General features: G+C 39.5%; 1 protein-coding gene across 3 annotated transcripts; it reads left to right on the top strand.

Annotated features, from left to right (window-relative positions):
• The first annotated feature begins 11,928 nt into the window (after positions 1-11,928).
• Positions 11,929-15,940, top strand: ANNAT4 (annexin 4). 3 transcript variants are annotated; one of them, XM_088971111.1, is made up of 6 exons: positions 11,929-12,014; positions 12,527-12,699; positions 13,703-13,915; positions 14,672-14,893; positions 15,031-15,102; positions 15,464-15,940. In XM_088971111.1, the coding sequence occupies exons 1-6, from the start codon at positions 11,969-11,971 to the stop codon at positions 15,671-15,673; spliced, it is 936 nt and encodes a 311-aa protein (XP_088827237.1). In that variant the 5' UTR covers positions 11,929-11,968; the 3' UTR covers positions 15,674-15,940. The 3 variants fall into 3 exon arrangements, with proteins under 3 accessions (XP_088827237.1, XP_088827236.1, XP_088827239.1); XM_088971110.1 differs by having other exon boundaries at positions 11,939-12,014; positions 15,028-15,102; XM_088971113.1 differs by lacking the exon at positions 15,031-15,102 and having other exon boundaries at positions 11,939-12,014.
• The last annotated feature ends 9,466 nt before the right edge of the window (positions 15,941-25,406 follow it).

The following is a 25,406-nucleotide window of genomic DNA, read 5'->3' as shown; positions in this document are numbered from 1 at the left end:
AGTTTATATGGAACAACCAGAGGGATTTGTTCTTTTTGAAAATGAGAAGAAAGTTTGTAAACTGGTTAAATCATTGTATAGTTTAAAACAAATACCAAACAATGGCATTAAAAATTTGATTCTTGCTTTCTAGATTTTGGTTTTAAACACAATAGTATTGATAGATGCATTTACTCAAAGTTTATTAAACATTGTGGTGTGATTGTATGTCTATATATTGATGACACACTTATTGTGGGTACTAATATGATTAGAATAAATGAAACTAAAAACTACTTAACCTCTGTCTTTAAGATAAAAGATTTAGGAGAAATAGACACCATCTTGAAAATAAAAGTTCAAAAGCAATGTAGGGGTTATGCATTAAGACATTTATATTATATTAAGAAAATACTTGAGAAATTTAAGTATTTATAATTTAAAGAATATAACACACCATATGACTCTAGTATAAAACTAATAGAAAATTCTAGTAGAGCAATTGCACAATTTGAATATGCTAGTGCAATAGAAAGTCTGAAGTATACTATGCTTTGTACTAGACTTGATATTGCATTTGCAATAAGCAAACTTAGTCGGGTTACAAGTAATCCTGGTGTAGAGCATTAAAAGGCAATTGGGAGAGTTATTAGATATTTCAAAAGAACCTTGAAACTTGGCTTATTCTACTGTGATTATCTAGCTATATTAGAAGGTACACTAATGCAAATTGAATTACCGGTAATGGAAATAACAAGTCTACATCTGTTGGGCATCTAAGAGACAAATTTGTTGGGGGTGCAATCTCTTGGGCATCTAAAAGGCAAACTTGTATATCTCACTCGACCATAGAATCCAAATTCATAGCCTTGGCGGCTACTAAAAAATAACTAGAATGGATTATAAATTTATTATTGGATATAAAACTTTCGACTAGTCCTATGCCTCCAATTTCCATTTACTATGATAGTGAAGCAACTCTGTTGATAGCCTATAGTGATACATATAATGGTAAGTCTAGACATATAGGTCTAAGATATGAATTTGTTAGGAAACCAATTTAAGATAGAATCATCACTATAACTTATGTGAGGTCAAGTTAAAACTTGATTAGTCCTCTTACTAAAGGTTTGCCTAGAGAATTGGTAAGACTAACAATTAAAGAGATGAGATTAAAACCCTTTACTTAGTCACTAGTAATGGTAATCTGACATGAACTGAAAACATCAGTATTAGGTTTACTAGGTAACAACAAGTTACTCCAATGTGACTGTTAGCACTGATATTAAGAAAATTTCCATCGCAACATAAACAATGTTATTTGTTATGATGGAAGATTGAGTTAAACTCTTAATGAAGTTTTGAAATGTGTCAAGTAGCAAAAAACATAGTGGATTTTCACCTACGTGAACATAGAAGTGATGCCGCTTATCATGAGAGCTTGGGTTTAATCTTGGGATTGTTCATGAAACCAAGAAAGAAGCACATGGTCATAGCAGTGTTGAACAAAATTTTGAAAATCTTGTAGAGATTGAACATTTTTTATGTGTATAGGTATCTTTGATTTGTCTTGAGAGTAATTGGTTTAAGGTCTTACCACCAATAATTTTGACAAGGCTCTAAGATATTTGTACTAATAAAATGTTTAAATTATAAAACACTTTTTGTATGCATAGCTATGTCATAGTAGTTTGGGTCGAGAGAGACCTATTTAATTGATTTATCAAAGTGGGGGATTTTTAGATTTTAATCTCATTAGAGATTAAATTCAATGGGTTTGGTTGATCAATTACATAAAAAAAAAACATTTGCACACATGTCTTGGAAAATAATTTTATCTTTTACTAAAACCAGTTTGCAACTTGTCCTACATCGGAAAATTACAAAACTTGTTTTGAGTTTTTTAATATGAGCTTATTTACACTCCTTAGAAATAAAGAGGAGAGCATGGAGGGTTGCTACCGCGTGTTTGCGACATAATGAGGCACACTTTGCTTGCACTTCGTATGCATTTGCATGGCTTGCGAATGGTGATTTTAACTTTTGGTGCGAGGCTGACAGTTGATGTTTCAATGGTCATGATTCGATCAGGTGTGATCAAGTGGCACTATTCAAAGTTAACAATCATTAACTATTAATTACCTTTTTAATAGTCACAACGTTTGAAATTATGACTATTCAAGGAGTTTTTTCTGAATTAGCACCTTCCTCTGCTCCATGACTCTTCATAAATTATTTAAGGAGCGTGAATCAAACAAATGCATGCATAAGTTTTTCAAAAATCACTTTTGTCTCTCTCAATTCGATCTACCACTGTCTCACAAAATGTTTCTTTAGAGACTCTTTAACTTCGTTGATTGTAGATTCTCGCCCAAGACTTTGTTGTATCTTGGGAACGAATTTGCCTATAACCCAATAACAAATTCAATAAAATTGGGTAGGGGAAAACAACGTTCTAAAGATAGTGTCTTCAAACACGTCTCAAAGCTTCTCCTCCAAATTTCAGTAACCCCAATTTCCCAATAGTAATAAACCTTAAAACTTTACCTTTAAAAAATTTCAAAAGGTGAAGAAAGTTTCTCCTTTTGTTGGTTAATCAAAAGGTGCATAAATTAACAAGGAAACTCCAAAACATTTGGGAAAAAGGAGCTCAAAACCCCCTCCTTATGTTAATAAATTCAAAGTTAAATAAGCAAATAGACTAATCAATATATCTCTTTCTATTGATAATTAAAAAGGAAAGTAAGAGGGAAGTCGATTGTCTTCAGGGTAAATCCCACCTGAACTAATAAGAAAAAAACAGATTTGGGTTGTATTGAATAAGTATAAGGATTTTTTTATTTTATTTTTTTAAACTCAAATGCACAAAGTTTCAGTTTCAGGTTTGGGGCTAAAGTATTTTTCCATTGTTATGATTATAAAAGCAACTCTGGTGAAATGCTCAAAACATTTTGTGATTCATTTTTGTTTCCTACAATCCAAGTCTAGAAATGTCAAAGCCTATCTAATTGGAGCCAAACTGTATATTAGTATGTATGTACTTTGACCTAGAACTGATCCTATTATAATCTTTTCTATACTATGTGAATCATCTCCCTCAAAAAAAAATATACCATGTGAAACATCTGGTTCTATCAAGGGAAATAAACTATATAAAAAAATATAAAACTATCAATAATAAGCTTAAAATATCTATTAGACTAGAGCTGGGACCCATTGAGTACTGCTATTTGATGATACATGTAAAGCCACTGCATGAGAATAAATAGATTAAGACATCTTAACTAGGTTGTATTTGATATCACTGTTTTTTTTACTAAAATGTTTTTGGATTTATCCATAGAAATTGATGAAAAATATGCATCCTTACTTCACATATGAAAATCACTATTTCAGCTGCGTGGGATTGATCATTGGCATTTACATGTAAAATGTCACAGTTTAGGTAGAAATAATATTTTGTATTGCTCAATCTAATTTGTAGATATCTATCAGATCTGGCTTGATATATGATATCTTTAACATGTGAATCATTCGGTTCTATCAAGATAAGTAAACTATATAAAACAATATAAATTAAAACTACCAATGTGTATTAATAATTTATATAATAAATTCTAGCTTAAAATATCTACTAGATTGGAGTTGGACCCATTGAGTATGACTATTTGATCAGACACATAAATAAGAAAACCACTTGTATGAGCTGTAATTATCTTTTTATAAATAATAAATGGATTAAGACATCCTAACCAAGGTTTTGTTTGGTACCATTTCTGCAATACAAATCAATTGGTGAGAAGTACATCACATATGAGAATATCATCACTTCCAGTTAGAAAAATGCATGTATAGGATTGGTCATTCACATTTATATGTGAAACATCTAATTGTATTGATCAATCCAAAATGTTTTAAATTGAAAATATTTTTTTATTGCCGATTTTTAGATCAACATAAAACATTTCAAGTAAAAAGAGCAAATCAGCAACCAAACCATTGTTGTTTCTACCTCAACTATAGGGTTGATCAGTATGAATTGGTGATAAATATGTATTGTCATATCGCATAGTGAGAGTCACTTGAGCTAGAATGATGAGCGGTGATTCCACTATCTGTATTTAGTGTGAAATCTAAAATTCGAAGGCAAGGAATGTTACTGGATCGGTAAGATTGTTTAGGGAGAAAAGGTTTTGTTTTGTAATGCTCTAGTAAGTTTTTTTTGCAATGCTATGTGTTATGTTGTTCTTGTGGATCTAGGGTGTGTTTAGTGTTCTTTTGGTGATTTCTTGTTTTGTTGGGGTTTTTGTAGTTTACCACTAGTTGGGGTTTCTCTCCCCTTGTTGGGGTTTTTTACCCTTTGGTGGGGTTCTTTTTCCTTTGTTAGAATTTGTTTTTTCTTTTATCCTAAGGCTCCATTGGAAGGAGTACAAATGCAAAAATGTAGAGCACAAAACCTTGTATTTTGTTTGTATTTGTACTTTACATATTTGCATTTGTGCTCCTTCCAAACTGAGCCTAAGGTTTTATATTTTTCATCTCAGAAGAGAGAAGAGATCTTGTTGTTTCTACCCTTGGTTTTTGTTTAGTTGCCATTAGATTCTATTTTTTTTTTCTATTGTGTTTTTTTGTAAGAAGGGAGTGGAGACTGTCCTTTTAATTCTAAGTTTTTGAGGTTTGAAAATGTCAAAAGAACAAAACCCGAATTTTTGAAAGAGGGGATAGAGGTTTGAAAATGTCAAAGGACAAATAATAGTCATTCTCATCGGGATTTAAGGTTTAACTTAAATTTGCAGAATTTGAATTCAAAACTCTCTTTTTATCTTTTGTTGGAATTGTAAAGGTGCTAGTAGGAAGTCAGTTTTACAAAACTTAAGGAAAAAAACTGTCAAAAATAACAATCTGGATTTTTTTGGTAGAGACAAATTTTTTATGCTAAAGCTATTAATTTAGGGAAACGTCTAAAATCTCCTAATTATCATGTTTTGGTCTCTAAAGGGTTAGCTGGTGGATTAGCTACTTTTGGAAAGAGTATACTTTGGTGGGCATCCTTTATTCTGTTAACGGGTATATTGCCTGCTCTGTTAATCTTTTCCTTGTTCTTGTGCTTGGTTTCATCCATGTTGAACATTATAAAACACAGAAAGTAGCTTTTTGGAATGAATTTATGGTTAAATTGAATCAATTTCACAATCCTAATGATGCTTGTATTATTGAAAAATATTTTAATTTGGATTTATAGATTTAATAGTGTTTTAATTGGTCATGGCTTTAATGGGTTAACAAATTTTGATTTTGGACTTTGTGGATATTTCATTTATCTCAAATTAATATAAGTGGTGGGGGAAAGACCTTGACGACAAATGGGCTTAGGAAGGATAGAAAGGAAACTTGATAGAGTGTTGGTTTATGATGAAGGTTTATAATTATTCCACTCTATTAAAGTTCATGTGTTCCCTAGATGGGGTTCTGATCATAAACTTATTTTCTTGATGTTTGAGTCCTAGTGAAACAGCAAGGCCGAAAATTTTGAGGCTTGGCTCCATGAATCAGAATGTGTAATCATTAATCATTTATTAATAATGGATGAACAAAATGAAGTTTTAATCTGCAAATTAGAGAAACTGAAAAAAAAAAAATATATATATATATATATATATATATTTGGATGAGCTAGAAATGTTTTGGAAACAAAAATGTGGTGCTTCTGTGGTGATAGGAATACATCATATTTTTATAAAGCCACAATGTTTAAAAGGCAAAGAAACAAAATTTCTTAGATAAAAAATGGTGATGGAAAATGGTTGTCTGAGGAGATAGTAGAACTATTTGTTTCATCTTTTTATGATTTATTTCAATCTTCAAGAGATGGAAACTTTGAGGATAACCAAGATCTTTTTCAAACAGGCATCTAATGAAATGTTAACAACTATGCCTTCAATGGAAGAGGTCAAAGAAGTTGTGATGAGTTTTGGATCTCTTAAAGATTTGGGTCCTGATGGTATACTAGCTTTGTTAATTATATAAAAAATTTTGGAGCATATTAGGAAAAGACATTTATGAGTATGTTTATGAGTTTTTCAATTCAAAGAAATTTGTGGGTAGAATAAATCATACTTTTATTAGTTAGAACCCAAAAGATCTAAATCCAATGAAAATGAAGGATTATAGGCTTATTAATCTATGTAATGTGCTTTATAAGATCATCATAGAACTTCTTGCTAATATGCTAAAGTTAGAAAGAGTTATTGCATTACATGAGAAATACAAAAGCAAAATGGAGTTTGATTACTTTGAACCCAAAAAATCTAAATCCAATGAAAGTTGATGTAGGCGCATGTGGCTTGGACCAATAGCGTGCACACGCGTGGCAGACAACGGTGCCCAAGGTGGACCCAATGAGGACACGTGCGGAACAGAGGTCGACGCATGACATGGAACCAATAGAGCAGCCATACATGGTGGCCTCGGATGGCCACACTCCTCAAGGCCGGGCTGCATCCTGACCATCTGAGCCCACCTACCTCCAAGCGGCCTCAAGTAAAAATAGGGGAAAACCCCCTCAAGGTAAACATCTAGACTCTAAACTATAAGAGCTCTACATTTTCCTGTGTGACTTCGTTTGAGCACTCCTTGCTCAGGCCTCGTCCACCTCCTACTCCCCTCATACTAATTTAACCGTCGGAGTCTTCGCCTCGGGTTAGCACCTAATGCCTTTGATGTTTTCTCTCTCTTCATAAGTCTGATACCAGCCCTCGACCAAAGCAGACCTCAGATTCGTCAGCCAGCCTTCGACTCAAAAGAAAAATTACCTTATTGCCCTCAGCCTATTCAAGGCAGCAACATAAGTGAAGGATTATAGGCTTATTAGTCTATGTAATGTGCTCTATAAGATAATTACAAAACCTCTTGCCAATAAGCTCAAGTTGGTTTTGGATTAATGTATCAAAGGCTTATGATTCTCTAACATGTTCACTTATGTTTTTTGAAGGAAAAGGTAGGAAAACCTATAAAAAGTTTATATAGGTTTCTCTGCCTTTCCCTTCCTTTCCCTACTTTAAAGTTCTCAATCTTGCACTAAAGGTAGGATTATCTTTGATTATTTTGGAGGGAGATGGCCAAAGATTGTTAAACTCCTATTGGAGGATTCATTGAATTCCCCTTGGCAAATATGATGATCAATAATTCAAGATCAAGAACTATATTAACAAGGATTAGAGAAAATCTAAAAGAAAACACAAAATAGATAAACTCACAAGAAGAACACGTACAAATTTACATGGTTTGGCTTATAGCCTATGTCCATGGACGAAGGAGAGGACGAAATGCACCAAGAAAATGACAATGGAGATAGAAGGCTATGCAAAAAACACTCTTTTTTAGAAATCCTAAATCCCAATACAACCAAACTCTTATAATACATGCTCACTTTCTTCTTATGCAAACTTAATATTACATAAAAGAGAAAACCCTAAACAACATAATATAATGAATTCTAGTAATAAGCATAAGCCGAAAATGGATAAATCCAACGGCCAAAAGCTTGTACTTCCATCACAAACCACTATGAAAAATTGTCTTTGAGTTTTCGGAACATGGAGTGGGTTGCAATAAGAATTCAAAGCACAACACAAAACTTACTATCAAGGTTCTCCTAATGCTAAGTTCACTTTGTTCACTTTCAAATTTAGTGAATGAACTCAGCCAGAGGGCTTTCAAAAATAAGAAGTCTCACATAATTTATAGGACCTTAATTTAGAACATTACTTTTGGTAAGAAATCCATCAATTTGGTCAAGTTTCATTCGAAAAATCCAGTTCAACCCTGAGAATCAGATTTAATGATCTCACTCTTCATTTAAGTGTAGCATATTTTTGGTTTTAATGCATGTTTTTCTCCTCTCATATTTTTCATATTTCTACTACTTTACATATAATTAGGAGTGCAATTTGGGCATGTTTTAAATCATTTGAACTAAGTCATTGAATTACTTAATCGTGAACCACCAGTTCAGTTTTCATAACATTGATTATGGGCCGTTTAATATATTGATTTTTCTTTTTGTGAATAATTTATTAAGAAGAGATCAAATCAACCCCCCACAATGTCCCTCACAGAACATCTTCATCGTGTATTGAAATGATAATACCTGAAATGATGATGTCATCATCGAAAGATATTCCCAATATACATAGGAATGTGCTGTGGGACACCGGGGGGAGGGGGGATGATTTTAACTCTATTAATAAGAATGTTGTAAGCTCCTCGATGACTGAAATTGAAAATGGGTTGACTACTTTATATTGGAATATTTTATTATTGAGTTTGTTTTATCTAATAAAATACAAAACAATAAGTCCTTCACTTCAACCACTTCACAGCCCTTTGTTGGTGATGATTTTCTTTTTTTTGACAATGAATTAATATAATTACTTTGCCCAAATTGCACTAAGCAAATGGAGAAATATTGAAGATATAGTTGAGTTCTTTGAGATGAACAAAGAACTCAACTATATAATTACTTTGCCCAAATTGCCCAAATTGCACTAATCAACACTTAAATGTTGATTAGTTCCAACCATCGAGTCAATCAATTCACACCCATTTTTTTTTTATTAAACAATAATTGAAATATAAGAAGTAGCCCATCAACCTCATTTTATTAATATTTATTATTTTTTAAAACAATATTTTAATAAAATTAAGAAATTATGGCCTGTTTAACTGTAAATTATATATATGTAAACTTTTAAACAGTGTGTATAATCATGAAGATCAGCCGTTGAGATTTTTATTTGCTTTTACAATGTAAAGATTTTAAGGCAGTTATAAAATGATTTATTTAATTTTGAAGGGGTTTTACTACAAACCTCGCTTAATTGAAAAGAAAAGAAAACTAGTTTAATGGATGGTCAAGGCATTATGCTATTTATCAAAAGGAAAACTGTCCAATTAATCAACTTCAGAGAACAGAAAATTAATGAACAACTAATTAATGTTCCAAAAACTAGACCCGCTAGCTTGGTTCAATCCGGCTTAAAACATTCCTGTGGTCCAAAAAGTAAACTAAGGATAAAGAAACACTATGTTTTAAAAACTAAATTGGAACTGAAATTGCTTTGGCCACTGATTTTTGGGTCAGCAGTTTGACTATACGGTTTAAATGGATGAATCATTCTAAATTTAAAAGATTAAAATAAATAATTAAAATAAAATACGGCCAAAAACCATTGTTTAGATTAAATAGATCAACGATTTGACTGCCTGAATAAACAATTTTCTGATCACGTCAACGGTTTTTTGTCAAATGGTGAAACAGAAATCAGTTGCTTAAACGATTTCCAGGCCAAATGGCCCGACTGTCTGAGTCAATGACAATTTAAAAATACTGAAGAAACCTAATTTTTCCAAAGCTGAACCGTCAATAGACTGGTTGGGGTGTGATTTTCATGAATGGGCAGTCTGATTTTAAACTTTTTATCTATCTCCAACAGTAAGAGAAACATGCTAGAATTTTGTTCAGGCACGACTAAACCTGTTCACGGGCCAGGTTTCGGGCTCAATTTTACACTGTTTGGGGCTCGGGCTTTGGGCCGAGCCTATTAGAATTTTGACAAAAGTCAAGCCCGAGCCCAGTCCATGAATAGGTTTAGGCACAACCCATGATTTATTCTGGTCACCTCTCAATCACATGGTTTTTAAAATCAGATTGGATCGGATGGTCGGATTGGAAAAATCAGGAACGGTCAAGTGATCAGTTCCGTTTTACCCCAGAATCGTTATTTCACCAAAAACCGTTAATTTAATCAGAAAACCACTGACTCAGGTGGTCGAATCGTTCAAACCATTTGGACCATTTAATGGTTTTGGCCGTTTTTTATTTATTTTATTTTTTGTCAGAATGAACCATCCATTCGATTTAAATGATCAAACCGTTTGACCCAGGAACCAGAACTCTGACCGGTTCATTGTCCGGTTCAAATTTAAAAACCTTGCTCAATCATGTATTAATTGTTTATTCCACTAGGACCACCACTCTGCATCAATGTTTTAAAACCCTAATTAGAGGACCATAGAATTCTTTTTGGTCGGGTTAGGTCAGGTTGATCGTCTTCTACTTCGGTCATCAGATAGGGTGTCCTAAACCACTTTTTTGGATCGGGTTTGGATCAACTTTTTAGGTCTAATTAGGACCAATGGGTCAATAACCTGCAGCGTCATAATAACAATTAAAAAAAAAATAAGTAAAAATAATCGCAAAAATCAGTAACCTACTAAATGGATCGAGCACGTCTGGTTCAAGCATTTATGTCGACTGATTGAAAATATGGACCGAATAAGATCAAATATTCCTAAATCCAAATATGCATTTAGGGGTGGATTTGGGCCGAACCAAACCCAATAGTTAGTTATTCGAATATGGTTCATCAAGAAAGTATGAGGTTCGAGTTAGAAACTTGAGCTCAAACTTGATTCAAGTTAAAAATTTGAGCTTGATTGTGAGTCAAATGTTTTATAAAAATAAAAAATTATTTTTTATTTAATTTTAAAAAAATTATAATTATAATATTTAGTTATTATTATATATAAATAAAAACATTATATATATATATATAACATTTTTATTATATATATATATATATATATATATATATATATATATATATATATATATATATATATATTATATATATGTTAAGCCCAGCTCATTAGGTTCGAATTTGGCCGATTAACAAATAAACCTATATGTATCAATTAGTATTGATTCATTTCTTCAATCAAATGGATCGGATTCTAATATTGCATAGAATTGATGAATAAATGTATGCAGATTGTAGTCTTAGGTGGGCACTTCAGATATGCTAGTAACCTGATGCTTCTAACATAGTAACATGTCCCAACCGGCCATTGCAGCACTATATTGGAAACACCTCTGATAAAGGAGATACTTCCAATGTAGGACTGCAATGGTTTGTTGGGACAATATTGGAAGGATTTTATTGGTAGCAAATAGGGGTGGATTTGAGTCAAGTTGAGCCAAGCTGAATAGTATGAGGTTCAAGCTCGGCTTGAGACTGTTCTAAAAGATTTGAGTTCGAATTCAAGTCAGAACTTTGAGATCAAGCTCGATTCGATTCGACCTTGATTTTGAGAACAATGTTTTATAAAAATAAAAAATTCTATATAAAAATACTTTTTATTTGATATTTAAAAATTAAGAATTATAATAACTAAGAATTATAATATTTTTATTGTATACATATTATTTTCTATTAGGCTCGAGATCAGCTCATTTCTTAATCGAGCCTATGAACTAAACTCGAATTCGACTCGAAGATCGATTGAAACCGAGTTGAGCTGAGCTTAGCTTTTCACGAACCGAGCTCAAGCAGCTCGTGAAAAGCTCGACTCGTTGCCACCCCTAATAGCGGATCCCTAAAGGTTGTTCCGAATTGAAACAATTTAGGCAAGGGATCCCGATGAACAAGAAAATTGAAAATCGGAGGTGTGGGTCATTTCAAAAAAGGAAAGGTGTTTTCTACAAATAAATTCAAATAAAGGACTAAAATAAAATCCAATAAAAAACTACCCCCATTCCAGCTCGTTTAACACGAGGACAACAAAACTACTTTTTAAATCAAACGTTACATCAACTTTTAAATACATCGAATTATTTGTGGGGGCCCACAAGTCATTATGGACTTTATGTACTGGGCCAATTTACTAATATATGCCCAACCCACTTGCAAATTTAAACGCTTATCCATAAAAACTAATTATTCGTAATTATGGAGAAAGAAAAAATATGTTCAAGTTTCCTTTTTGTTTTTTGTCTTTTTTTTTTTTTATATTTAAGTTGATAAACATAATGACCATAACGCCCCATGACTCGTTAAATGACAAAAATACCCCTAAAATTTTCATATATAACAGCCTGAAGAGAAAAAAGAGCGCCATCCTTTCTCATCCTGAAGAAAGAAAACAGAGAATGGCTCTTCCTGGAGATCTCGACGCTCTCACAAAGGCTTTCTCAGGTTCTGGCTTTTTCCATCATTCCTATAATCCTATCTATTATCTTAAAAGTTTTCTTTTCTTTTAGCTCTCACAAAGGCTTTCTCAGCTTCTCTGCTTTTGAGCTTTGGGCTGTGAGAAACAAAAAGTGAGTCAAAGAGTGTTTGATTAATAGCATAAAAAGTTCTAAAGCCAAAGCACTTTTAAGCCCCAAAAGCACAAAATATAAAATTGGGGCCTGTGCTTTTGGACTTTAAAAGCACAAATCCTGCGCAAACCCAACTTTTGTTGCCATCACCATTTCTTGCTTTTTCTAATTAATTATTTTTACCATTGGTTTCTGTTTTCTGTAGTATTTAAGCAAAATTAAAGAAAGAAAAGAGATGGGTTTCTTGATGTTTATGTCTATTGAATTCATTTGTTTGTTCATAAACGAGAAACTGAATATACAACCAGAGAAAAGAAAATCCCTCAATTCAGGAACTAACTTTGTTCTTTTTAATATTAAAAATATTGCAATTTCTCCAATTTGTAGGGTTTGGAGTTGACGAGAATTCAATAATATCGATACTGGGGAAATGGCACCCAGAGCAGAGAAAATCCTTCAGGAAGGGATTCCCTCAGTTCTTCAGGGAAGACGAACGCCTCTTCGAGAGGTGGGACGAACGCCATATCGCCTTCCTTGAGCATGAATTCTTGCGTTTTAAGGTATGTTTATAGCATGGTTTTAAAAAACGATCTGGAAATCGTTCTGGCCACTGGTTTTCGGGTTGACTGTTCAACTGTCCGTTTCAAATGGATAGTCCATTCTGATAACAAAAATTAAAAATAAAATATGGCCAGAACTATTGAATGGGTTAATGGATTGAAGTTTGACCACCCGGGTCATCGATTCAATGATTTTTGACCAGGGACCAGGTTTAACGTAAAACAAAACTGATTGCTTAGATGGTTTTCAGGCTGAATGGTTCAATCATCTGGGTCAATGGTGGTTTAAAAACCATAATTTATAGTTTTGATTCTTATTATTTTTTATTTTTTTTTACATTAATATTGTTTGATGCAGTTGTATTTGGTGTGAAGACTGAAGGAGTGCTCCAGGATTTAAGTGGACCACATTGGTTTAGTGGGCCAGATGGACTTGGAGCCCATTCTACTCTGGTGGGCGAGCTGTCAATAGATCGGATCAATCCGAAAAAACTAAACCGGTTTTATGGTTAATAAATATATAAAGGTCTCATATTTTTTTTCTTTTAATTTTTGTTATGTTTTATGTCCAAAAGTGTAAATTTCATACATATAAATAGTTTACCATTTTACTGTAATTTTTATCGAGGTTAGATAATAAAAAAAAATGAAGTTCTTAGTTATTATCATATATAATCATTGATGTCAAGTACAATCAGGTCTATTTGGGTCAGACGGGATTATTCCGGTTAATAATTGGTTTGATTCTAGGTCTATGTCATAGAAATGATTAATAATTGGTTCGGGGCTGGTCCACCCTGTCCCAATCAGGCCCCGCCCATTGACAGCTATAAACTTGAGGATGACCTTCACTGATTTCATCTATCCATTCCCATGAAATTCTTTATTATGGGCTTGGATTTTGGGCCCCAATGGATCTCTCTTTCGTCTATCTATTGGGAGGATTGGATTGATCTTGAATTTTTCCTTCTCAGCTCACTTGCTTCTCTCTTTTAACACACAGAATGCTATGGTGTTATGGACATTGCATCCTTGGGAAAGAGATGCCCGTCTTGCAAAAGAAGCCTTGGCTAAGGGAGATTACGATATTCTCGTCGAAATTGCCTGTACCCGGTCGTCGGAAGAACTCTTGGGGGCAAGGAGGGCTTACCACTCCCTCTTCGACCACTCGATCGAGGAAGATGTTGCATACAGTGTCAATGACAGCAACCGTAATGTGAGTAGTTAGTACCACAAGCCAATGTTGTAAGACTTGGCCAGGACCGGACAGTCGGACAATGAAAACCGGGATCTGATCGCCTTTCCAGGTCCCAATTAAATGATGGTTTGTTTATTTGGACTAAACCGGACCAATGGAGAATTCTGGTTTTTAGTCCGGTTTGAGTCTTACAACATTGCCACAAGTTTTTCTTGCCTCGTCTTTGGTTCATTCAATTGATGGGCCTTCATTTTAATGGGCAAGATATCCATGCTGAGATTGGTAGACCACAGTGGAGCCCTGGACAACGGGATTGATCTAGCTTATCTCAGCCAATGGATGAGACCCTACAAATTGTTGACAAGACCTGCCAAAGGCAGTTATTAGGCCTTAAAAGCCCATTTACTGCTGAGCCCATCTATGACTATGTGCTTCGAGAAGTTTATCCTTCTCTCATAAATAGAACATTTAAGTGGTCTGCGGGAAGATCAAAAGACCAAAAAATGGTCTTTTTCCATTGAAATGAAGTTGAAAATCAGGAAGCTTCAAATGAAGTTCTTGGTCTTTCCGCATTGAAAATAGCCTCTGCAACTGTTTTTAATAGCCCGGTAGATCATGACGTGAACCAAGCAATCTTGATCTTTAAAGACAAGACCCCAAAAGCTCACTGCATCTTCTTGTCTACCGGGCTGTTGAAAGATCTACCTAGAAAGACTTGCAAACAGCCCCTTAATTTGTAACAAACTAATTTGGAATGTCTATGAACTGCAACAGCTCTTGGTAGCACTAGTGAGCTCCTACAGATATGAGGGAGCACGATTCAATGACGAGATTGCTGAAACAGAGGCTAAGACCCTTTCTGAAGCCATAAAAAATGCTCAAAAGAGGCCTATAGAGAATGAAGAAGTAGTGAGGATAATAACAACCAGGAGCAAGCTTCATCTCAAAGCAGTGTTCAATTACTACAAGGAGATATCTGGCACCACAACTGAAGAGGTATCCAATTATATCTGGCAATACAATTGAAGAACTATTGCATGGTTTTCTTGGTTATGTACCCTGAGATAGTTGCTTCTGGTGAAAACTAATGTCTCATTGAATTGTAAGTCAATATGAATTGATGCTTTTAGCAGGATCTGGAAGAAGGCTCATGCTTGAGCTATGCAATTCAGTGCATTTCCTCTCCTAAAACATACTTCAGCAAGGTAAAGATGAACCTACCAACCAAGATCATGGTTTTCAAAACCGGACTGGACTGGATGGTCAGACCGGAAAAACTGGGAATTTCCCCAAAAACTGGATTTTCCCCAGAACCGTTGATTTTTGGTCATCGAACTGCTGAACCGGGCGGTTAACCGTTCGAACGGTTTTGACAGTTTTATTTTTTTATTTTTTTAATTTTTTTGTCAGAACAGGCCGAGCATTCGGTTCGAATGGTCGGACCGTTCGACCCGGTAACCGGACCCCTGACCGGTTCGGTCTTGGGCCGGTTTTAAAAACCATGACCAAGATGTCCAATTTCAACATTTTTACTTTCGTTGTTCTAATAGTCATTCTGGTTCCCAGATACTGGCTTCAGCACTGAAAGGAAGTGCAGATGAGAAAAATAGGCAAGCTCTGACTCGAGTAATTGTAACCCAAGCTGACTCTTACATGAAGGAGATATCAGAGGAGTACCATAAGCAACATGGAGTTTCCCTCTCACAGAAGATTGAAGAGACAACCAATGGGAACTACAAAGACTGCTTGCTTACCTTGGTTGCTAGGGGAGACTAAGAAATACAGAACAGTCACCTTTCCATAAGAAGCAGCTGAACATGCATTGTTTGATTTTCCTATTTCATATCTCAAGTCTAATCAGGTTAAGTTGGTTGGTCATATGCAATTCTGTGTGGTCTGTTGTGTTTCATGCATCATCTGGTCAGCCAAGGATGACCTCTTTTTTAATAATAGAGCTTTTTTACTGTGCATGTTTATCTGTATGGATATCAAATTCCCTGCAAAGTGAAACCATAATAAGTTAAACATCTGTTATCAGTTTAAGTGCTTTTGTTTCTTTCTTAAAGAGGATAGGATGAGTAGAATGGAATTTGATTTTCCTAGATGAGCTAAAGTTAAAGCCATAATTAAAAATTTTAGTGTGTGAAAGAACATATTAGAATATAACAAAAGAGCTATATTTGGGTGCAGACATTTCCCATCCCTAGAAACCATTCAAATTAAGGTCTGGTATAGACCCCACATTTGAGGAACCAGCATTGATAGAGCAGCTCTTAAAGCAGTCACAGACTAAGTAAATATTTCATATATATGGATCCATGAGAATGCATAGGATTGAATACCTTTCTGCAAGCACTTGTTATGAGGCTAAAACCACAATCAGTTCCCTTTGGTATAGCACCATAAAAATTCAAGGCTAAACGCCTAAACCTGGATAAACAAGGTCATAGTCATACTAATATCTGCCATTGGAAGGAATGGAACAAAGAGAAAGACCACTACTCTCATGGATCAGAATGAGATAAGGAGTGACAAAGCAATGAGTGGAAACATCCAACGCAGTCTTGCGAGTAAAAAAAAACCTTAAGCACACCAACTTAAATCATGGAGGACAAGATAAACCAAGAAAAAGGTGACAGAAACAAGAGGATTCTGAAAACGAAAATCCTCCTTGATAAATGGACATGCCTTGTGCTTACCAAAAAAATCTTTAGCAGGCTCAAGGATTCCATGTAATGGTGTCCATATAACCATTTCTAATTGCAAAATGGTTTATATGTGATTGCAAAATGGTTTGTGCAAAAACACCATTTCTAATTGGTGTCCATATAAACTGGTTTTCATGGTCAAAATAATAGGATCCAACTTAGTTGTAAAGAAAATCAATTCCAGAAAGTTTCAATAAGGCTGTTTATTTAGGTTCAACTGTTCGACTTAACTCAGAGAATGCCATGGATCCCTCCAAGCTAATTTTTCTATCACCATTTCTATTTTTACGCTTAAATACTTCCTGGACAATCTTCTCAGCTTGATTAACTTTTGAATGATGATCATGACTGCCCAGACTCCAATTTGGTAGAGGTAACTGAAACCAAGAGATTCATGCCTTCATGGAGCAGATTGACTTGTGGAAATGGACAATACCTGCATACTCCAATCATCCATAATCATAGACAAAGGATGGCAATTTGACCCATTCCTGTCGGGGCTCCAACCTGTTCTGACCCGGTCATGGCGGGTTTTTTTAACACTGATTGGGTTTGGGATGAATTTTTGGGAAACCTGAAAATCTGGGACAGGGATGGGGTTGGGATTTCTAGCCCCATTGGGGTACGGGTGGGGTATTTGAGCTCGGGATCAGGGACTGGGCATGCAAAACCCAGCCCTGCCTCTCCCCATTGCCATTCCTAGTTCTGAGTCAAGAGAGGAAGGCATAGATATTTTGAAGCTGACTATTTGAATTTCTCTTGTAAGATCTGTGCCACCCTACTAGAGGATTGCATTACTTTTGTGACAAGGAAAAGCCAATTCCAGTACACCCAATAGCCGATACCATCAATCGAAATAATTAGAGATACAGAACAAATTAGAGAGATTCTTCCGATTTTGAAGTTTCACCTTTGATATTCTCCATGCTTTTGTAATCATCATTCAGAAATCTCATACAAAACAAAAGTGATGCCAATTAACTTGACAAGAAATAAGTTCTAGTCAATGTCAATAATGCTGCAAATATTAGCACCAGAGACAATTAGGCTTAGTTTGAAAGGAGTACAAATACAAATATGTAGGGTTCAAAACCTTGAATTTTGTATTATTTCTTATGTATTTTTACTTTTCTTCAATAATTGGACATCAAGAGTTCATTACAGAGAAAACGACTTAAGAAAAGAAAACAAAAGAGTTGAAATGCCTCTGCAACCTACCATAATTTCTGGAATAGAATCGATAAATTGTGAAAACCATTTCTAAGAACCAAGATTGGAGTGAAAATGCAAGATTTCATCTCACAAACCCCTTCCTTCTTTATTGCTTTCTGATGTATGGAATGGCTTTACATGGTCACCCAATCTCAGAACCACATTGCTTTCGATGTGGGAACAAACCCACATATCCACAGGCTCTCCATGGTAAGGTCAGTGAACCTTTCGTCCCCACCCCATGAATCCCTCCTATAACGTGTCTAATGTGATACCAAAGAAGAGGACCTCTCATAGATTTTACAAACTTATAAGATCACATCTTTCACCTTTCTGTAAATTTAGGCTAAATTATAAAGACCCCCCTGTACTATGGGGTATGTGACAAAGATCCCTATACTTTGTTTTGTGATAAAAATCCCCTATACTATGACTGTGAGACAAAGACCCCCCTGTACTATGGGGTATGTGACAAAGATCCCTGTACTTTGTTTTGTGATAAAAATCCCCTGTACTATGACTGTGAGACAAAGACCCCCGTACTATGGGGTCTGTGACAAAGACCCTATACTTTGTTTTGCCATAAAAACCCCCTGTACTATAACCGTGAAACAAAGACCCTTTTACAATATTTTTTAATTCCCATACTACTCTTATAATAATTATTCAGATGAAAAAATACCGTTCGTCTTCCCCTGATAACTATTCCTTCACATTTCTCTCTGTCCCTCTCTCTCTCCTCTCTCTCTCTCTCCCCCGATATCCTTTCTTCCCCTTTCTCTCATTTTTCTATGCTCCTCAATCCAACAATTCTCTCCAGTATCTTGTGGGAAAGATAGTTGTTGGAAACATCGAGATTTTTGAGCAAAACGAGATTTCCTAAAGACCCTGGAATCTCTCCGACCAGATTACAGTTAGGAAGCCATAGATTTTCTAGCTTGGTGAGGTTTCCAATATGCAATGGCAAGGAACTTGGGGTGAAAGGGTTGTAAGCCAGTTCGAATCTAGTGAGTTGGATGAGATTGGTAAGGAAGGCAGGGATGATACAATTGAACAGGCTTCCTTGTAGACAAGGGATAGTGAGGTTGGGAAAACGGCCGAAGCTCAGGGGGATGTGGCCGGAGAAGTTGTTAAACGAGAGATCCAAGGAGCGCAAGTTGACAAAATCGGGAGTGAAGTCGGGTAAGTTACCGACGAACAAGTTGAGGGACAGATTCAAATGGTGAAGATGGGAGCAGTAAGAGATGGAAGTATAAATAAGGGAACTGCTGAAGAAATTATCAGCGAAAGGTTCTGAAGGGTGGGAATGCGGCAGAAATCAGCAGGAAAATAGCGGTAGATGTGGAGTCATGAGAGGTGGATAGAGATAACGGAAAGGGAAAGAGGATCACAGACAATGCCAGTCCAATTAGAGGGAGTAGTGTTAGTGACTTGCGGGGGTAGATTCCAATCGTGGAATCATCGAGATGGGAATTCTTAACTCGGTCTAGGAAGATGGCGTCTTCTGTAATAGAGGCGGCCAGAAAACAAGGGAGGAAGAGGAGCAAAACAGAGAAGAGAACTGGAAGGAAGATTTGGCCCGACCTCACAGTTACGCAACACGTGGCAAAGGCAACAACTCGGCACAAAAGCATGCCTAAGGCACGAGCACCAAGGGGAGAAACCAGCGGTCGAACTCCCCTACCAGCGGTCGAACTCCCTACTAGGAGCCCGAACTCTCCATTCGGCCCCAAGCCAGACAGTAACCCGAACTGGCCTATGTAACAGTTCGGGACATACCTCGCCAAACTGGCTTGCCTTATAGTAGTTCGGGACACACCTTGCCAAACTGGCCTGCCTTATAGCAGTTCGGGACACACATCGCTGAACTGGCCTGCCTTATGGCAGTTTGGGACATACCTCACCGAACCGGCCTGCCTTATAGCAGTTCGGGACACACCTCACTGAACTGGCCTGCCTTATAGCAGTTCGGGACACACCTCGCCAAACTGGCCTGCCCTATAGCAATACAGGACATACCTCCAAACTCAAGACTTCGCCTCGCTCACCACTCCACCACATCGCCCTCAAGACACCAAAACCAAACAAACCGTACCATGCCTGACACCGAGGAAGTCCGTACCCAAGGGCGGCGCACCTGGCTGACTTGGGATCTAACGCTTGACGGCCGCACTCCAAACGGCCACCTGCCACCACCTCCTGACACTGCCATCTCCAGTTATAGAGATGGCTCCGACAAAGAGCAGTGGCGGTTCTGTCACAGCCGAAAGGACGACACCCGAACTGACAGAAGCAAGGGTAATCATACCCAACCTAACAAGGGCTTCGGAGCGAGTGCACGAAGTAGTTATAAAAGGCCCCCTACCCCCAACAACAAGGTATGTGAACTTTGCGCCATCTAGTCTTTACTTTGCCTTTGAGAGAATACTAACTTGAGCTTCGGAGTTATCTCACCGGGTTCCTCCCGGAGTTCCCTCATCTTCTCCGTTTTAGGCTCCCTGTCGCTCCAGTTAGAGGTGAAATCGTTGACAGGTAAGACCGGCAGGATTGTGCTCCATCAATTGGCGTCGTCTGTGGGAATGCTTCTAAAAGCCTCCCTCTAAATTCTCTTACCTACCATTCTTTCAAAAACTCCAACACCCATGGCTTCCTCCAATAGTGCCAGACGTGGAACAGAAATGGCCACCACAAGAGAGCAACTCTATGTTCCCGCGGTGTGCATTGGGCAGTTCACCATCCCTCTTTCAGTGGATGGGATCCCCAGTTTGAATGTGCCACAAGCAGTGGCGCCCCTGAACCCTCCTTCGTTGAACATCCCTCTTCCACTCCCTATTGAAACGAACTTCACTGAACCAACTACTGTACCACTGGCAACCCGCCAGAACCAGTTGGACGATCTAATGCGATGAATGCAGGCAATGCAAGCCCAAATGCAACAATTCCAGCAGCACCAACTCCAACAACACCAGGTACTGCACCACCTCTCCCAACAACATTACCAGTAGCAGTTCCCTCAGCTACACCTAAACCAGTCACTGCTCCCCCCTGGCACCTTGTTTCAAAGCCGGTTAAGGCCTCCCCTCAAGGTGGACAACCTCACCGAGGAGAAGCTTCCCAACCCCAGAACCCCCTAATAGCCAGGCCTCATCCCCATGCCGAAAGCAAAGAAAAATCGCCCCCGCCTCGTAGCTCGCAGGTGGGTCAGGAACCTCGCCCACAAAGTCACCTCGGCGCTCCAAGCTCGAGTTCCCACTCACGGAGAACCGGTTCAGCACCCTAGCAGTAGGCCAGCAGTCCGGGCCCATCGAACTCGGCAATACGGAGGCCAGCAGCGCCAGCACCAGGCCCGCTCAAATAAGGCGCCGACGAAGTCGCCGAACTGCTACCCGTATCCTACTCAAGCTCAGAGGCAAGGAAGAGACGAGATCGGACGAGGTAAAAACCGTCCCAATTCTCTCAGTTCCTTCCCCCCTTTCATCAGAACTTCTGGCAGTCCCCCTGCCCAGAGACTTCAAACTTCCATCTCTGGACAAGTATGATGGGTCCTTTGACCCCAACGACCACGTCAACGCATTCCAGACACAAATGCACCTCACTAGGGCCAGCGAGTCATGCATGTGCGTGGCCTTCACCACCACCTTCAGGGGGGTGGTCCACACCTGGTACCGGAACCTAGCTTCCGGGTCAATAAGAAGCTGGGCCCAGTTCGTGCAGATCTTCACCGCCCACTTTGTTACCAGCAAGCGTGCCCCAGAACCGAGGAAAGTATCTTCGGGGTAATCCAAAGAGAAGGAGAACCCATCCGGAGCTACATCAAGCGGTTCAATGAAGCATGCTTGCAGATCCCTCGGTTAGACCCCGCGGTACAGCTCGCAGTGGCCAAAAGAGGGGTAACGCACAAAGAATTCAAATGGCACATGGTGGCCAGCCAGACAGCAACCGTGGCCGACTTCCTCAAGCTTGCGGACAAGTTCATGAGAACAGAGGAAGAGATCAACCAAAGAACCGAAGGCGGGGTTGAAAAAAGAAAAAGAGAAGGCGAGCCCTCCAACCCAGGCGACAGAAGAAGCCAGACCCGAGAGGCGAAGCCAAGCCAGCCGTCCCGAGCTCCCTTAGCAGTTCGGATGGATTACACGCCGTTGAACACAAGGCGGACCGAGATCTTGATGACGATCAAGGACGCCCCCTACATAAAGTGGCCACCTCGCCTAAAGAGCAACCCAAACGAAAGAAACAAAAATCTATACTGTAGTTTTCATAAAGATCACGGTCATAGTACCGAGCAATATAATAATCTCCGGGACGAGATAGAGGGACTCATCCGTCGCGGGTACTTGAGACATTTTGTACATAATGACAATAGTAATAAAGCAGGTCGGCAAGGGAAACACGGAAAGGATGCCCCTGAGTCGAGCAGCAGACCGGTCGAAGCCTTGCAGCGACCTCCCCCAGAAGAGAGGCCAGTTCGGGGAACCATCCACGTAATAGTGGGCGGTTCGGTGGTAGCAGGTTGCACTTCGGCAGTAGCATGGACGTCAGTTCGTGAGGCGGCCCAAGAGGAGCAGAACCCTCCAAAGAGGCCGAAGACAGAAGAACCGATCTTTTTCACAGAAGACGACGCGCGAGGTGTTTACTATCCCCACGACGACGCGCTCATCATAAAACTAAGGATCAACGACTTCGAAGTCTGGCGCATACTTGTGGACTCAGGCAGTTCGGCGGACATCCTCTTCAAATCGGCGTTCGACCAATTACAGTTGCAGAAAAGCGAGTTAAAGCCCACGTACACTCCTCTAGTGGGCTTCAACGGAGAGGAAGTCAGGCCCCTAGGGAAGATAACAGTACCTGTGGAAGTCGGCACATGGCCGTGTGCGGTAAGACTCGACCACGATTTCCTGGTGGTCGCGACCCCCTCCCCATACAATGCCATAATAGGGCGGCCAATTACGCACATTCTGCGTGCAGTGGTCTCCACCTATTATCTAACAATGAAGTTCCCCACGGACTTCGGTGTGGGGGTAGCGCGGGGTGACCAACTTGAGTCCCGCAAATGCTATGTTTCCGCCCTAAAGGGAAAAACCAAGGTAGCCGACGACCTCAAACTGGAGCGGCATGCGGAGCAGGGCGAGGAACGAACTTCGCCCACTGAGGAAACAGTCGCAGTCCCGACCTTGGCTACAGATCCGGCGCGAACGCTACAGATCGGTGCTTCCGTTAAGGAGCCTCTACGAACCGAACTGGTGAGTTTCTTACTTCAAAATTTTGATATTTTTGCATGGTCCGCGGCAGATATGCCCGATATTGACCCTGGCCTTATAAATCACAAACTTAACACTGACCCTGTAGTCAGACCACAGAAGAAACGCAAATTAGCTCCAGAGCGCTGGAGGGCGGTCGACGAAGAAGTCGAAAAGCTCCTCGCAGCGGACTTCATAAGGGAAGTTCATTACCCGAGTTGGGTAACCAACCCAGTGCTGGTGAAAAAAGCCAACGGCAAGTGGCGCATGTGCGTCGACTACACCGACCTGAACCGAGCTTGCCCAAAAGACTGCTTCCCCCTGCCCCGAATTGACCGCCTAGTGGACGCGACCTCAGGACGTGAGCTGCTAAGCTTCCTGGACGCATACTCAGGCTACAGCCAAATCAAGATGGACCAGTCCGACGAAGAAAAACCAGCTTCATAACCGAGTTCGGCCTACACTGTTACAAAGTCATGCCCTTCGGACTAAAGAATGCTGGGGCGACCTTCCAAAGACTTGTAAATAAGCTTTTCCGGCCCTTAATCGGCACGAAAATAGAATGTTATGTAAACGACATGGTCGTCAAAACACAGTTCTCGCAGAAATTAATAAAAGACTTGGATTTTGTCTTCCAAATTCTAAGTCAATATAGAATCAGACTAAACCCAAACAAGTGTGTCTTCGGTGTCACCTCGGGTAAGTTTCTAGGGGACATTGTCAACCGGCACAATATTGAGGCCAACCCAGACAAAATAAAGGCCATCCTTGATATGAGACCACCCCGGAAAGTAAAAGAGGTTCAGAGGCTAAACGGCCGCATAGCCGTTCTGAGCCGCTTCATGTCCAAATCGGCAAACCGCTGCCTGCCTTTCTTTAAGGCAATCAAAGGCAAAGGGTTCGAATGGACCCGAGATTGCCAGCTCGTGTTTGACGAGCTAAAAACCTACCTCGCCACTGTGCCAACCTTAGCCAGACCCGAGGAGGGCGAGGTCTTAGAACTGTACATCTCGGCGAGCGACGAGGTGGTCAGATCGGTACTACTAAAGGAAGTAGATCGGGTCCAGCGGCCCGTCTATTACGTTAGTAAAATTCTGCAGGGAGCAGAGACAAGATACCGCAGATAGAAAAAATAGCGTATGCACTGGTGATTTCAGCTTGAAAACTCCGCCCATACTTCCAAGCTCACACCGTCGTCGTCTTAACCGACAAACCCCTAAGACAAGTCTTGCTGAAGCCCGAGGTCTCCAGTCATCTGACGAAGTGGGCCATCGAACTCAGCGAGTACGATCTCCAGTACAAACCACGGACCGCAATTAATGCTCAAGCCTTAGCAGATTTTATCGTCGAGTGCACTTTTAGCCTCGAAGCCCCTCAACAGGTTGAGCCCGAGGCCCCCAGTTCGGGCGAACCCGGAGCTCCCAAGCCAATAGAGTCTGAACCCCGTAAACTAGTATCCAGTGTGACATCTCTCCTGGTCAGGCCAAGCGCAAACTGGGATGAGGAGCCCTAGATCCTTCACGTAGATGGTTCCTCGAACCAGCAAGGCAGCGGGGCTAGAATAGTCTTATGCGGCTCGAGTGGCAAAAAATTGGAATACGCACTACGCTTTGAGTTCGCGGCATCTAACAACGAGGCAGAATACGAAGCACTAATAGCCAGACTGAACCTAGCGCAAAAGGTAAGAGCAAAGCACATAGTCATCTGCAGCGATTCCCAGCTCGTGGTCTACCAGGTTACGGGCGAGTACGAAGCACGTGAGCTCTCCATGATCGCGTACTTAGCGAAAGTAAAAGAGGCACTGCTCAACTTCCAGTCATACTTCATCAGACAAATCCCGATGTCGGAGAACACTAAGGCCGACGCTCTGTCCCGGTTAGCCAGCACAAGTCACAACAACATGAGAACCGTGTACATAGAGGACTTACCTCGGCCTAGTATTCTTGGTGGGGCAGAGGAGGTCGCTCCCGTCCTCGAAGCATCGAGCTAGATCGACCCACTCGCGAGCTTCTTGCTAGATGGAACCCTCCCTGCAGACCGCAATGCGGCCAAGAGGGTGCAGCGCCAGGCAGCCAAATACGTCATAATTGACAAACGGTTATACCGACGGTCCTACACGCTCCCCTACTTGCGTTGCCTACGACCTGCCGAAGCCGAGCTCGTACCGACACTCATGAAGGTCTGTGCGGCGGACACCTGGGGGCAGAGCACTCGCCCAAAAAGCACTCCGACAATGATACTACTGGCCAACGATGAAGGTAGAAGCCGTCGAGCTCGTTAGAAAATGCGACAAGTGTTAGAAGCACGCCAATATCCACCATCAGCCTGCTTCCGACCTCAAATACCTCGCCA

The sequence above is a fragment of the Nelumbo lutea genome, chromosome 2, assembly GCF_056320005.1.
Source record: "Nelumbo lutea isolate HS-2025 chromosome 2, American lotus-T2T, whole genome shotgun sequence".
NCBI lineage: Eukaryota > Viridiplantae > Streptophyta > Magnoliopsida > Proteales > Nelumbonaceae > Nelumbo > Nelumbo lutea.
This window is presented reverse-complemented; position numbering and strand designations above follow the sequence as displayed.

What these genes read in the sequence shown, in the direction of transcription:
- ANNAT4 (XM_088971110.1), top strand. Translation starts at nt 11,969, where the DNA reads ATGGCTCTTCCTGGAGATCTCGACGCTCTCACAAAGGCTTTCTCAG. An exon ending in TCTCACAAAGGCTTTCTCAG is followed by an intron (nt 12,015 to 12,526) that starts GTTCTGGCTTTT and finishes TCCAATTTGTAG; the next exon opens with GGTTTGGAGTTGACGAGAAT. An exon ending in ATGAATTCTTGCGTTTTAAG is followed by an intron (nt 12,700 to 13,702) that starts GTATGTTTATAG and finishes TTTAACACACAG; the next exon opens with AATGCTATGGTGTTATGGAC.